The 15,566-nt window shown below is 44.0% G+C and overlaps 1 protein-coding gene across 4 annotated transcripts in view; it reads left to right on the forward strand.

Moving 5' to 3' along the window:
- The first annotated feature begins 2,322 nt into the window (after positions 1-2,322).
- The window catches only part of ADCY9 (adenylate cyclase 9), a 92,939-nt gene continuing 79,695 nt past the window's right edge, over positions 2,323-15,566 (forward strand). For all 4 annotated transcript variants that reach the window (XR_010607018.1, XR_010607019.1, XM_065645287.1 and 1 more), the window contains exon 1: positions 2,323-4,028. Coding sequence is in view for 2 of the 4 variants with exons in the window: in XM_065645287.1 (XP_065501359.1) it covers positions 2,330-4,028 (1,699 nt within the window). In the remaining 2 variants the exon portion in view is untranslated. The remainder of the gene's footprint in view (positions 4,029-15,566) is intronic.

The raw sequence follows: 15,566 nt of genomic DNA on the forward strand, positions 1-15,566 counted from the left end.
AATTATGCTTGAAATTGAGTACCTCTTACATCTCAAAGTTCAAATCACCTATCTCTAAGTCTTACAGGTTTACATAACAAAGTTAAAAAACACAGGCAGTTTCACCCTAAATATTTTGCCATTGAGGCAAAATCTTTTTTCCTTTTTCCACCAAATTTCTACAATGTCTTTGAATGCTTGGAAGTTGTCACACTTGTTTAATTCTCCAGATTAAATAAATTCATCATCCTTTATGAAGTAAAAATGTAATTTAAAGTACATTTAGGTGAATCAATAAAAGGTTGCAAAGAAGTCTTAGTAAATTTATCAATTAATAGGCGAGTCCAGGAGGCCATCCCTCTTTTCTGCTCTGTCAGCTCAGGGGTTTCTTTATTCCCAACAGTGTTAATGCAGGAGTGGCATGGTAAGCAGCTCTCGCTATGAAATATTGATCAGCCCGAGCCATTAGTTGGAATTCGAGAGATGTCTGTGTCCTAGCAAAACGAAAACAATTACTACTATTAACTGGAATTTTTTATTAGAGATTGTTTTGCTGTTTGAGCACGTCAGGAAATACAAATTTCTTCAAAACAATAATAAACCCCCATTTTACAGCCTGGTTACCGCACAGTATCTTTAAAAAGGAAATGAAAAAAAAACCAAAACAGGTTTCAGTTCCAGTAACTGGCCACATATTTTCTATTACCATTTGGAAAAAAAAAAAAAAAGAGAGTACGTTTTACCGAGCCGCGGTGTTTTCGGAGGAGAAAGGGCTCGGCGCTGGGGGGAGTCGCTTTGGGGGCTCCCGGCCGGGAAAGGATCGTCTGGAGAAACAGCGACGGGGGCTCAGGGGAGCGGGAGGCACCGCGGGGACAGACCGGGACGAGCGCCGGAGCGGGGCGAGGAGGAAGGAGCGAGCGCTCGGGAACATCACCTGCGAGCGGGGGTGCGCGACGGGCAGCGGGGAAGAGGCTGAAGCGAGCGCAGCGAGAAACCCCGCGGAGGAGGGAGGGATCGGGGCCGCCTGGGAGGAAAAGATAATGACACCGAGGGAGCGGCGCGGGCGAGATAGCGTCGGGTATAAACAAGCCAAGAAAGGGCAGAAAAATCAGCCCGCAAGTTTCCAGCGCGCTGCGGAAAGGTTGAAGTGCTCGCTGGAGTGCGCGCTGTTTGCGCATGGCAACTGTCAGCCGGGCCGGGGGCGGCCGCGGGGGCAGCGAGAGGCCGGGCCCGGGGACGCCCGCAGGGACCCGCCCGGCTCCGGCCGCGCTGCCCCTGCCCTGCCAGCCCTCCCCGCCCGCTGCCGGCCAGGGGCTGACGCTGCCTCACGGAGGGATAAATCGCCCCCCGCACCCGTGTCTGAGGGGAAAGGGGCGCGCCCGGGGCTCCGGGGGCCGCTGTCCGTGCGCCAGGACCCGCTGCCGCCCCGCGCCCGTCAGGCCGGGCAGCGGGGGGGGGGGGGCGCGCTCCCGCCGCGGCGCCGCGCCCCGTTGGCCGGCGGGGGCGCGTGCCCGCAGCCCCCCCGCCACCGCCTCCGTGAGGAAGATGGTGGCGGCGGCGGCCGCCCGCGCCTGAGCGCGCCCCCGCCGCTCCCCTCCCCTCAGACGGCGGCGCGCAGGCGGGCGGGCCGGCTCCCGGCAGGGCACGGAGCTCCCCGCGGCGGCGCGGCACCACCCCGCCGGGAGGGGTGGCGGCACCGGGACCGGCCCCGCGGCCAGGCGCCGGGGAGGAGGAGGCGGAGGGAGCAGCCGAGCTCCGCGCCGGGGGCCGAGGGGCGCCGCAGGGGCACTTCGCTCTCTCGCCCGGGCGCTGCCCGCGGCGCCAGGAAAGCGCGAGGCGGCGCGGGGCCCGAGGCCCCGTTGGCGGGCAGCGGCGGGGGGGCCGCGCAGGCCGTTGGGGGGCGGCCGCCGGTGCCGTCCCGCTTGGGCGGGCGAGAGGGGCGGCGCGGCGCGAGCCGGCCCGTTGGCGGCGGCCGCGAGGGGAGGAAGCCGCGGGCCAGCTGCAGCCGACATGGAGGAGCGGTCCCCTCCCGGCGGGGGCCCGGCGTCCCCCCCGCGGGACTGAGCGAGCGGCCGCCCGCCCCGCGCCTCGGCGGGGCTGCGGGAGCGCGGCCCTGCCCGGCCGGCCGAGACGTGCGAGGCGAGGGGACTATGTGGGGCTGCCCGCGCCCCAGCGCCCCGTGTGCCGAGCCCGGCGAGCGGCGGAGCGCCGCGGCGCTGCCCGGCCGCCCCTCCGCGCAGGCGGCGGTGGCGGCGGGAGGAGACTAGAGGCGATTCTCCGAGGAGCCCGGTGGCTTTCGCAGCCTGAGGGACCCAACTCCTGAGCGGGCTCTTCGGGAGGAATTGACAACATGGCTTCCCCACCGCACCAGCAGCTGCTGCATCACCACAGCACCGAGGTGAGCTGCGACTCCAGCGGGGACAGCAACAGCGTGACCGTGAAAATCAACGCCAAGCAGCACCAGGGCTGCTCCTCTGCCAAGCACTGCAAGTACAGCATCTCCTCCAGCTGCAGCTCGGGGGAGTCGGGGGGCACCCGCCGAGCCGGCGGAGCTGGCGGCAGCGGCCCCGGCCTCCGCCGGCAGAAGAAGCTGCCGCAGCTCTTCGAGAGGGCCTCGTCCAAGTGGTGGAATCCCAAGTTCGACTCCAACAACCTGGAGGAGGCTTGCATGGAGAGATGCTTCCCGCAGACGCAGCGCAGGTTTCGCTATGCGCTGTTCTACATCGGCGTGGCCTGCCTTCTCTGGGGCATCTACTTTGGCATACACATGAGAGAGAAACGGATTGTTTTCATGGTGCCGGCTCTGTGCTTTCTCTTGGTATGTGTAGCCTTTTTTGTGTTCACTTTCACTAAGACTTACGCTCGCCATTATGTATGGACTTCACTGATACTCACCCTCCTGGTTTTTGCTTTGACTCTCGCTCCGCAGTTCCAGGCTCTGAAACCTGTCTCAGGAAGTGGTGACATGTCCAATCAGACTTCCCCGGCAGATCCCACAGACACTTGTCTTTCTCAAGTGGGCAGTTTTTCTATGTGTATTGAAGTGCTCTTGTTGCTTTACACGGTGATGCACTTACCCTTGTATTTAAGCTTGTTTCTGGGACTGTCGTACTCGGTCCTCTTCGAGACCTTCGGTTATCACTTCCGCGACGAGAACTGTTTTACACTTGTCGGAGCTGGTGCGGTTTACTGGGAGCTGTTGAGTAAAGCCTTTCTGCACATCTGCATCCACGCCATCGGTATTCATTTATTTATCATGTCCGAAGTCAGATCGAGAAGCACATTCCTGAAAGTGGGGCAATCCATCATGCATGGAAAAGACTTGGAAGTAGAAAAAGCCCTGAAAGAGAGGATGATTCATTCTGTTATGCCAAGAATAATAGCTGATGACTTAATGAAGCAGGGGGATGATGAAAGTGAAAACTCCATCAAACGTCATTCCACCTCAAGCCCCAAAAACAGGAAGAAGAAGCCCTCTATACAGAAAACCCCCATAATATTCCGTCCTTTTAAAATGCAGCAGATAGAGCAAGTGAGCATTTTGTTTGCAGATATTGTTGGCTTCACAAAAATGAGTGCCAATAAATCTGCCCACGCTCTGGTGGGACTCCTGAACGACCTATTTGGACGTTTTGACCGTCTGTGCGAGGACACTAAATGCGAGAAGATAAGCACTTTGGGAGACTGTTACTACTGCGTAGCTGGCTGCCCAGAGCCCCGGGCAGATCACGCTTACTGCTGCATCGAGATGGGCTTAGGTATGATTAAAGCCATTGAGCAGTTTTGCCAAGAGAAAAAAGAAATGGTGAACATGAGAGTTGGTGTTCACACCGGGACAGTCCTCTGTGGCATTTTGGGAATGAGGAGATTCAAGTTTGATGTGTGGTCCAATGATGTCAATTTGGCCAATCTGATGGAGCAGCTTGGGGTGGCTGGAAAAGTCCATATTTCGGAAGCTACTGCAAAATATTTGGATGATCGTTACGAAATGGAGGATGGAAAGGTGATGGAGCGAGTTGGTCAGAGCGTGGTAGCCGACCAGTTAAAAGGTATGTGCTTTTATTTTGTGCTCACTCTTTTTTTTTTTTTTTTAATTCCTTTTGTGGGAATATATTTTCCCTAGTGCGTGTTTTGTGCTTGCTGGCTTGCAAGTTGAGCACATTTTACATTTAAGTCTGCGTGCTGATGATCACAAACTATGGGAAATATGGAATAAATGATGCCATGGAGATAAGCATGAAAGATCTTCTGGGGTACTCAAAATGTACTTCAAAACTCCTCAGTGTTCCTTGTGAGAGTATCACATCATAGGGAGGAGAAGGTTAATGTGTTTGCTGTCTCCAAGAGGATTTTGTTTTACTGTTGTGTGTCATCCTTTAATTCAGTAAGTAAACTTGTTAATTGACTTCATGTGCCATACATAGAGCATATGTGTTTTGCAAAATTATGTATATCTGTGAAAAGTTTTTTTTTTGGCATTGGTAGAGCTGGGACTGCGAAGACATTTAGGGAAAATGACAGCTGGATTCACAGAAAGAAATGAGCACTGTAGATTTGGCAGTTAGATATAGCAAGTTGTTACAGTTCGAAGTTAGGCTGGAAAAAGTTACTCAGGTGGTTGAGTGAGCTGGCAGAGGCTCATTTCTGCAGCTTTAAGGATTTGGGGATGAAACTGTAAATTTGCCATTCGGAAAAGAAAACGAGGCATCCTTTAGTTCCCCTTATGGCTTGGCTGGGGATCCGATTTTCATTTTTCTACACAGTATTCATTTTGAAATGAAACCCTTGGCTGCTTTCTAGCTGCACTCAGGAGCACGTGCAGGAGGATTGTGCATGCTGAGGGTTTAATTGTCTCTTTAGCAAAAGCTGTGTCTCCAGTGCTGTGCCTTTGGCGGACGTATTGGGTTGTCTGCAGCGCTTGTAGCCCAAGGTGGGGAGCAGACAAATCAAAATGGGAGTGGAGTATGTTGCAAACCCTTTTATGCTGTGTGAGCCTATTCATTCCGTTTATAAATGTATGCATTTTTATAAAGAAAATGTTGAAGACTGAGTGGAAGGAACTGAAGGAGTCACAGGACAGTGCTGTGATGGAGGAAGGAGATATTTGTTGTGACAAATACAAAAGGAAGCCAGGATGGTTGGAGAAGGGTCAGTGAGTAAGGACGGGGAGAGAGTATTGCAAAACAGCGGTGGAAGTGGTAATGGCAGGCCACTCGCCTGTGGCAGGTGCTTATTTTGATGTGACACAAATACTTATTTTTGGTGAGCTGGCTGTCCACATGCATATGGCAACAGGGCTGAAACGAGAGGCTTACGGGGAGAAAAAATATCGACAGTGACATTGGTGGCTGGAAGCCTTATAACTAAAGCAGATGTGTGTCCCTGGGCTTCAGCTTTCTGTTTAGTTTCTAAAAATACAGATTCAGTTAATTTCCTTGAAAACTGTTGACACTGGTGTATTTCAGTGGAAGTGTGCTTTCAAGAAAAAAGCATCAGACATTATTTCTCTGTTACTCTAAGCCGAATCTTGCTGTTCTAGTGAAAATAAAGTGAATAGGTTGTAGAGAAACAACCACATGATATCTAAGTTCCTAATTTCCCTCTTGCATCTACCTTTACAGCCAGATGCAGTGTGAAGACTGAGTTGTGGCAACAAATGAAATTAAGTATTTTTGCTAAATTTATAGCTGTACTTGATAGCACTAATCACAAAGCGACATAAACTTATTTGTGGAGACTGAGGGTACTGCTCTTAAATATTTTTATTTATTTGTTTATATTTTCTAGAAGGTTGCAAGAGCACTGTGTAGAGCAATTATACCCCGTGCCAGGAGTGTATTTTTCATGGCCTTTCTCGGACTTCTGTCCTTGGTTACATTTATTGCGAGCAGGCATACGTAGGCTGCTGTGTCTCATCAGTACAGTGGTTTGGATTTTGCAGCTTTGAATGCCTTTCACAGGTCCAGCTTTAGCCAGGGCACTACGGATGAACAAACTGAAATGCAATCTAGATAAGATGAAGTATGCTTTGTAGACCGACATTTTAACAGTCTTTTGTTACCTTGAAACCTGGCTATCAAAGCAATCGGAGCATGTGGTAAGAATTGCTTTAACGAGGAATATGGGATGAGTTTTTTCCTTTTTCCCTTCTATATTTTGTTGTGGAACTGTAATTAGCTTCCATTTCTTGTCAACGTCTTATATAGTTACAGAAAGTGGAGTCTGTGTGTACTTCTAAACCACGCAGATGCCGTGACCGCCTGGATCCGCAGGTCAGTGGCACTCACAGTCCCTATCCCGCCAGTGCCCAGACCCTTGGGACACATGGTGGGTGCTACAGAGTTGCCCATTTTTTCCTGTTTCCTCAATACTTAGTTCTGCATTCAGATTACTTGGCTGGTAGGTAAATAGCATCAAAGAAAAAAAAAAAGGCAATGATAAAAGCAATCTAACAGCAGTGCCAGAGGCAGGTGTCTGGAACCTGCTGCAGGGGAGGGTTTTGTTAAGGAGCAGCTCTGAGATTTAATAGAGGAAACTGAGATTTCACCTCTTAATTAATTGTCCTCTGCCAAGCACCTGCCTAATTTTGTGAATGGAGGTGCTGTTTTAGGAAGCTTTGTTTTATTATTTTCCCTGAGAATTCATTGATAGTAGTGATAGAGAAGAGGAAGTTTGTGGTTGTTTAATTATGTCATACATCATACTCTTTTCAAGTATGAAAGTGCTGTGGAGATAATAGACAGAAGCTTTGTTTCCCTACTTCACTTCTCAGCTTCTTTTCAACCCTTGGTATCTTAATGATTTTTTTTTTTTATGTTGTATGTCTAGTTTATTATCTCTTAATGGTCTGAGCTGCTGCAGTAGTCTCAGCCATCTTTCTGAGACTAAGTCAACATGATCAGGCAAACTCTTCATAGAGCAGAATGGGAGGTGCCAAGAACTCAGTGCCCCCGTTACGCACATTTCAGGACTTCTACCTAAGACTAGTTCTGCACTGGATCATTGAACAAAAGTACCTCTGTGGTTGGAGCACATTGGGCACGCTCCTGGAGTGAGCCTCTTGGTTCGGTTCACCCGAAGGAATCCAGGTACAACTCTACAGTGTGCACCAAAGCAGGATATGTAGGAGCGAACTGGGTCAGTTGTTTCAAAACGGCGCTCCCTGTTCCATTTGAAATACTAATGTATGTGCACCTCCTGTTATGCTAGTGCTGTTCCTTGTTTTTTGGAATAGACGAGGCAATTTTTCTCTCCCCATGCTCTTTTGTGGTTCATTTAAATTTTTTAGGATGGAAATATCTGTTCTTCTACCTTTGTTTCCTTGGCTCCTTATTGCAAAAAGTGGGATGCTGCTATGTTCCCTTGTGTTTCTGACTTCTGAATTAAGTAGATGGTGTTTGAAACAAACCAACAAAGAGGGCAAGCCATTCATGGCCTTACAATGTTTTTGCCTGTTTCTGCTCGTTTGCTTTTAGATTGCTTAGGCCATCTGTTTTCGCAGCAGCAGATCTCCTTGGATATGAGGGGAGTGCAGGAGAGCAATGCTGTGCTGATTTTTTTTTTTTTTTTTTGAGGTCCACAGATAAACCCTAGACAACGGTTCAATTATATCTGCTATAAAAAAATTGCCATAGGACTTCAGACAATTTACTTTTTCTGTTTTCATGCCAAACTTCCCAACAAATATATTCGTTGTCGACTATGAGATACTGAGAGTCACATAATACATATTAATGTGTCCCTTCTGGACTTGGTGGAGTCAGAGATCTCTTCTCAGGATATAAAAAGTTCTGCTTATGGAAATATTTTTGTTTTGCCCTGTTCTTCTCAGTTGTTTGCATTTCTCTTTCTTGTTACTTAGGAGGTCACAGTATTGCTATTTGCCAGCCAGCCAGCAACTCTTCCAGAAATACCAGGGTCACCAGCATTTTTTTTTTTTTTGAGTGCTCAAAATACATAAGCATGTGGGGACAAGAATGCTTTCTCTCTGTTTATAGAGCATAGTACAGCAGAACCATGATTTCATTTTGGGCATCTGTATGTAGGATGATACTGTTATTAGAGTCATTGTTATCAAAGTTCCTGTTGAAAAAAAAATTAAAAAAATATAAAGGACTCCCGAACTTTCTGCAGCAAGACACCTCCTTGTTCAGTTTGCCTCAAGGAATGGCTTTATCACTGAACTTTGGTTTGAAGCCCTTGAAGATACAGACATGTTTTTCTCTCTGACTTTTGCCATTTGCTTCGTCGTGGAGAAAATGTAGGTGGATCTGGTGTAGTCTGTTACCTGGCCAACCGAACCGTGTCGGTGATGGCGCTGGGGAAGGTCCGCTCTCACAGCGCTTGTTGCCTGAAAATCCAACAGTTCACCTGTGGCAACTGGTGGCCATTCCTGACAAAGCATTTCAAAGATCTGTAGCTTACTGTATAGTCTTTCCCTGTTCTCCATGTTTCTTTTAATATCTGCTTTACTTTTAAACATTTTTAAATGAAGCAAATCTGTTATAAAAATCACCATTTTACTGAGTATTGAAACCTTTTAATGTAATTTAAGGCTATTATTTCTCCATAAATAGCCTTGCGCTTGACACAGTGGCAACCTGCGACCCACGGGATGCTTTTCCCTTGGCAGACCGTGGGATGCAGCTCTACCTGGTGACTTGATACTCTGCTGCTTCTTTGGGTTTGGGTTCCAGGGAACACAGTCCCTGAAAGACAAAAGTCTAAGATAAGGTTATGAAGAGATAAGCCACTGAATTTTTCTTCCCTTTGCAGCTGGTCAGGGGAAGACCATGATTATACCCTTACAGCAGGGAAGTCTTTCCTGCCTATCCCATCTTTGTCTTTTACCAGCCCTGTGTGCAGAGGACCTGGAGCTGTCATGTGCTTCTGAAAGTTCCCAGGTAGATGAAAGATAAGATGAAAGTTTTCCTTAGCTTTTTGAGCCCAGCTTGCTGGGTGTCGCGTAAGTGGAGAAGGTTTGTGCTTGTGCCAGCAGGACAGCTCTGCAGAGAGCTCTGTGCAGATTCAGCTTTGCTCTGTGGCTTGGCTAAGAGCAGCTTTACTCTCTGAGTAGTGAGCGTTTTTGGGGTGAGAGCAGGAGGTCAGGGTGCTGATCTTGTCTGTTGCCAGCTGCTGTGCGGGTCTTCCCATTCAACCTCTACTTTCATCGTGTTCCGTAAATGTAAAACTTTAGATACTGGGTTTTTATATTTATTGAACTCGTTTGTAACAGACATTGTAATTCTGAATTTCATGTGTTCTAGTACTAATCTGATGGTCAGGCAACAGCTGATAGAACAAATTTTAATTTTTTTTCAGTGGTAGTGACATAAGCATATGTACACATTTCCCCTTTCCCACAAAACGAAATTCAGAGTCCTGAGAAAGAACCTTTTAATGAATTGTCAGTTTATCAACTTTACCTAACCTGACCTATTAACTGGTGTTATTGAGGTAGTGGTTCATGATCATATTTTCAAGTGTGAGACTGAAAATAAAATACTATACACAGGTTGACTTCACTCCTGTATTTAAAAATTGGAAAGTAGTGAGTGACAGATGAAGACTTATAATTAGAGGTAAGTTGCATGAAGGTACATTGCTAGGAAGAAGTAAATTCTACGTTGATTTAACATTTTGATGTGATCTGTAATTTTACCATGTTATAGTAAAAAGAAAAGGAGGTAAATAGTGAATATAGTGGCTCAACCTATTTTTTGTCAAGTCTTCACTCAGTGAAGATGTGTTTCATAGTTATGAACAAAAGAAATAACTTCATATGAAAAACTAGTGATTACTGAGCTTTCCAAATATTTTACATGATGCAATGACATGACTTTTTCTGAAAGGAAACCTACAGATTTATGCTTTAGCACTGGTCAGCTTTACTGCCAGGTAGGTTTTATGACAGGAAGGTCACAATTTCTCCAGATTTTGAGGAAGATTTGTCGAGTTGCTCTTGGTTTTATTTGTGTAAGCTTAAGTAGAAAAATATCTCAATTAAAAACAGTCACACTTAAGTTGTTTTTATTATTTAAGGGAAACTTGGACGTTGGGTTTTGAGGCTTTGAGTTTCGATAACGTGCTTCAGGGCTAATTTGACTGCACACAGTGAAAAATATTTTACAAGCATAGTTAGTATCTTTGTAAGATTCTCCCCTTTGTACGGGATGGAGGGTGATTCTAACCATATACTTTATTTAACAGGGTGAGTTCCAGTTTCAATTTATTGTGCATCCTGACACTAATTAAAAAAATAAATCAAGGCAGTTCTGACAGTCTGCTTGTAAAGTGTTGCAGCTCTGCCTGTTTAAGCCCTTTGTGAGCACTGTAGAGTGAAGTAACGGTTTCAATAGACCTTAGGATGTTTACGTCCTCCAAGAGTTGAAGTGAGCATGGCAGGAGTGGGGCTTTATTCTGGAACACGGGGAAGATGAATGCTGAAATCTGAGGTCCCGTGATATTGGAGGGATGCCATGTCTTTGGCTGCATTCAGTGATTGTCATCTGCAGAGTCCTTAATTTATGTTTTTCTCTTCAGCTACCCAAAACGTAGGTGCTGCAGTGTAGACAGGTACCCTACAAATAACAGGTCTGAGCTCTCTTCTTCTTCCCATTTACATCAATAAATCTTCAGAGGTAGGTGGGGGACTATTTAAATGCAAGAGAACTTCTTCTTTAAAAAAGAGCCTTGACACTGTGGCTTTTAGAGGAAAAAGATTGATGGAAAAGACAAAACAAAGTCGAAGACACCTAATTTATATTAATCTTCTGTCATGAGGAGGATGCATGATTTGAATGGGTTGTTTAAAACTCTTTTGGCAGTTATTTCACAATATGTACTTCACTTTTCCTTCTGGCAGGCAAGATACATAAGAATTAACATTCACCACTTTAAAACAAAGTACAGTTTCATTGGATTTCAAGTTGCTGTATATTGTCCGGGAATATTACTAAAATTAGTAAATTAAAACTATTTTCTACCATCTACAATTTGTGTGTAAGCTATCTCTCTCTTGATCCTGAATCACAAGCTCACTCCATCCATCTTGGCTCTGTAAGGAGAGACAGCCATTCCTCTTTCTGTCACAGCTGACACTTGAAAAATCATCTAAAAATAGCAGAGAATTTCAATCTCATTTCTGTCCTTTGAAAAGAAAGAAAGGAAAAAATCCTAGCCTTTAAATTTTTAACTTCCAGTGGGAGCTGCTATTGCAAAGAAGCCAGCTCGTCAATATAGCCTCATTTAACTCATTTAACAGGTTCTGTTGTATAAGTTTGCATAATTGTGATGGCCGTTTCATAGGTTTGTAGGAAAATGTTGGAATTGGATTTAAAGCAAAACTATGCAGGTTTTGAAAGTATAGCTGTTTGCTCCCAAGTAATAATTGGTGGAAATATAAAGTGGCAGTTGGAAGTGAAGTATAGACTGGAGGTTGTGCCACAGTGTTACAGCTTTTTCTTTTCCCAAATGTCATGTTGGGGCACTGGTGCTGTCTTGGGCAATAGGACAGATTTGGCTGGTCAGGCTTATCTCACATTCGTCAGTATTGGACTATACTAGGAATCTGTACTGCCCTTTCAAGCCAAATTGTTTTCATCAAATGAATATTCTCTTTTTTTTTTTCTTTGCAAATGTTTTAACACAGAGCAATAGACTTACTAGATATATGGCTTTAGAGACAGATATTTTTCATGGTTCTGAAATTACCTGTGAAGGAACAAAACGTTCTAGATATATTTCTTCACCTAGCATTCATCAGATTCAAAACGCCTCTTTACAATTGCCCAAAAACTTTTTGCCTTTGTTATTTGCAACAGTAATTTAATGTGTGAATTCTTAGCAAACCATATAAACAACAATAATTATATTGCAAGTCTTTATTTCACTGATAGCACTTACTGTTCCTCTTGTTGCACTTCTAAAGCTGTTGTCTTCAACTTGGCTTGATAAGTTTAGAAATCACATTATTGTCACAAAATAATGTTACTTATAAAATCTCCAGAACTGGAACAGTGCAGAGGAACTAGTGGAATTAAATCCACTAGCTTGGTAATGGACCTTTCCTTCTGTCCGCTGCTTAACGTATACAGAAACCTGCAAACAAAGGAAAAACTCTTGCTATACGTATAGCATCTTGAATAGCTGCTAGTGAAAGAGCAATTTGCTTTCCTTTTGCTGCTTTTTTTTTTTTAACCTTCAACTGAACTTAACTCGCATTCACTTGTGTGGATGTTGTCATAGGCTGAAGGTTCCTGCTGACCAGGTGATTCCTTAAACCAGAGGTGGTCCCAATGCAAGGGGAGGAGAGGGGCCATGCAGAGAGTCTTAGTTTTCTTCCAGTCTTGTTAATTATAGACCTCAAGAGAAAATATCCTTTTTTTTCCCCTCCTGAAAAGAGAGGGAGGAGGAGAAAGTGGAAAGCAAAGCTAATCCATAATCAATAACAATTATGTTAATAACTATTGATATGTTTTAAGAGCCGAAGTGGCTGTGATTTGGTTGCCTGTGCTTAACTGCACAATAAGCAAAAAAAAGTCTATGATCAAAGATGCCATTAATATTGATTCAACCTACAGGAAATGTAAGAAAACTTCTGATACTGGATGCTTAGTTCTTTACATTCATTAGATAAACCAAGGATATTTGAGTCAGAAGTGGAACCTTTTATTTTTAAAATGTGCAGCTTTGATTTTTTTTTTTTTTTTTTAACTCAGATGCATATGCTTAATATATGGAATAGATTTTAATTTTCTTTACAGAATACTACATTAGGCTTGTTATTTTCAAAAGACTTCCCGGGAAAGCTCTTGCATAGCTGTTCCCAGTAGTTCTTGGAATCAAATCCTTGTGTTTTTTACCTCTTGTTTAATGGACATGTGAAGTCTGTCCTGTAAGGTACGAAGTGTCTTTAACCTCTGACCGACTTGGACAAAAGTGCAACAGATAAATCTTTTGGAAATGCTCAGGACTTGACAAGACTGATGTTAAACACAGGATGTAATGAGGAAATGTTCCTGTAAAGGCATTACTTGTTAAGAGACCAGGTACACCACTAGCTGCAAATTTCCTTTGTTTTGGCAGCGTGATGCTTAGTAAGAGCTGTTGGTGTTTCTGGGAGGTCTGCGTTCGGACTGCACTAAGAGAAGAAATGGCCACAGGCTGCCAGAAGAAAGGTGGAGACTTTGTAGTGTCACACACGTCCACAGTGAAATGACACCAGCAGACAATGAGACTTTGATCCCAGACTTTTGAAACTTTTCCTATCTATTTCCAGTTTTTAAAAATTTGTTCTGATTTGATAACACTATGTAGGAAAGCAAAAGGATTTTACTTGTCTGCTCTGACTCCCTATTTAGGACTGACTTTGCTACTAAGATACAGGTTCTGAAAGAGATTCTATCTCATATATACGTATGAGTTACTAATGAGACAATCTGAATAATATTTAATGTTTTACTTGCTGCTTGGCAATGCGACATTCACTAGAAGCAGAAATCATTCTTAAAAATACCACATGAGGATGAGAAAATGTATTACAAGTTGTTTCATAACCCTAGTAAACCATTTAAGAGAAACACACACACCCCACGCCTCACCCCAGGTTCTGGAATCCAAAATGATCTGAATTTTTCTGCTGACGATGTTAAAATAACATATACGTCTTTGGTTATGAAACATTGCTGCTGCTGGAATTTGCTGTGGATACAGAGGTAAACAAAAGGTCTGCCAGTCTTCACCAAAGTCACATTTTCTTACCGGTGTCAGATACTTTAATTTGGTCTTTGACTATAGTTTTCCACAAATTCAAAAATCTTAATTACAGAAAGCTGTTGTGAGTTGTTTTTTATAGATAGATATATATGTGTATATATATAACATTTCAGTAAACATGTGCATCCTTAAGATGTTTCTTATGTGAAAATACTCTGAGTTGTCTTTGCAGTCTGTTATTTTGGAAAAATCAAATGCTTGAATCATGTTTAATGAGCTCGGAAAGTGCGCTTAATTCTTGTAGCACGAATGAGTAGATGTTCATCAAGTGGGTGGCTTTTTTAAATAAAAGTTTTGCTTAGCTCTCTGTGTTTAGTAGGGAGCATCACAAAATTTACCTGTTGATAAGAGAAGGTTTGAAAACCTCTCCCTGTGATGGCTGCGGCACAGCATGGGACCTGCCCAGCTCACAGCGCTGCTCGTGGGAGGCCAGATCTGGAAAAAGGAGGTGGTTGCCACTATGGCAGAGATGTCTTTGAATCCAATCTGCCGCTCATGGTAACTGAGCCTGCGGCCTCTTGCTTTGTCTGATGTAGGGCATGGGGAAAAAAGGAGATAAGGGATGCCTTTTTAATTTTTTTTTTTTTTTTTTAATGTGCAGGCAAAGGCCAGCGAGGGGAAGGTGCAAGTTTGTGAGCCCTGAGTTTGTGAGCACTGGGAGGACTGTTGTGGTTTGCCGCTTACCCCTGTGCAGAGACAGGGACAGTGTGGCAATGGCCGTTTGCTGTTCAGGAGTTGGTAATGATTTTGTGTCCGTCATCAGGTACTGAAAGTGAATCAGACCATACGGAAGACTTTTTGATCAGGCATAGTGTTTTTTAAGTGTTTTAAAAAAATATGTATGTGATGTGGCTATATTTAAAATGTAGTACATCTGTTAAGCATATAATTCTTTCCAAGATTTCAGGAGGTGATGAAGTTGGAAATTGTCTTATAATTTAGATTAAGATTTTTTTTTTTTCCGAGTTAGGATATTTGCCTGCTAGGCTTCCACACTTACCAGTGCTTCTTCGGAGTAGCGTATTTGATAAACACTTAAATACACTGCATTACATATGCGTTTTGGGACCTCAGTTATGATTTGACTTGTATGAGCCTAATATCAGCCATAGACAAGTGTGCAGTCAATACGGTTTTAAATTCGTGTGAGTTGTTCTGCTGCTGCTGTAATGGAGAAGGCTTTGCGGTGTTAGATTGCGCTGACAGTGCATTATTTGTCTAACCCGTTTGGAGTAAAGGATTTGTTAATTCTTGCGCTGTTTAGTAAGCCCAGGAATTGGACCATGCCCCACCGATGTCTGGTGCAGCTTTTTAAGCACTAAATCTTCCTAATTCAAATGGCACTCTGTTAAACTTTACGGTTAAAGTTGTTCGTTTCAAAGAGCCAGTTGTTTTTGATAGCAGAATTATTGATTTGTGGAAATAACTGGACTCTGTGTGTGTGTTAAATATGATCTTCGGGACATTATGGTGACACAACAGTCTGTGTAGGAGAAATACATAATATTCAATTCAGGAACTGCAGTTAAAATACATTGAATATGTCTATAGTTTATCAAAATAAGATAAACTACATTTCAACTTTAAATGTAGCAAATGACTCACAAATATAGGTAAAGGAAAATGGTGGTGTAAAGGTCCTTGCTGCTGTATTTGGGTGATTCAGTATAAAATGGACACAAAGTACAAGAGTTAAAGCTATAAACACAGACTTGGGAATGTAAGATGGTAGGAGTAGTTATAAGAGTTTTCATTGCCCTTTCAATGCATTATATATTATTTATATGTGTGTATATATATATATATATATA

The sequence above is a fragment of the Caloenas nicobarica genome, chromosome 14 (genome assembly GCF_036013445.1).
Source record: "Caloenas nicobarica isolate bCalNic1 chromosome 14, bCalNic1.hap1, whole genome shotgun sequence".
Taxonomy (NCBI): Eukaryota; Metazoa; Chordata; class Aves; order Columbiformes; family Columbidae; genus Caloenas; species Caloenas nicobarica.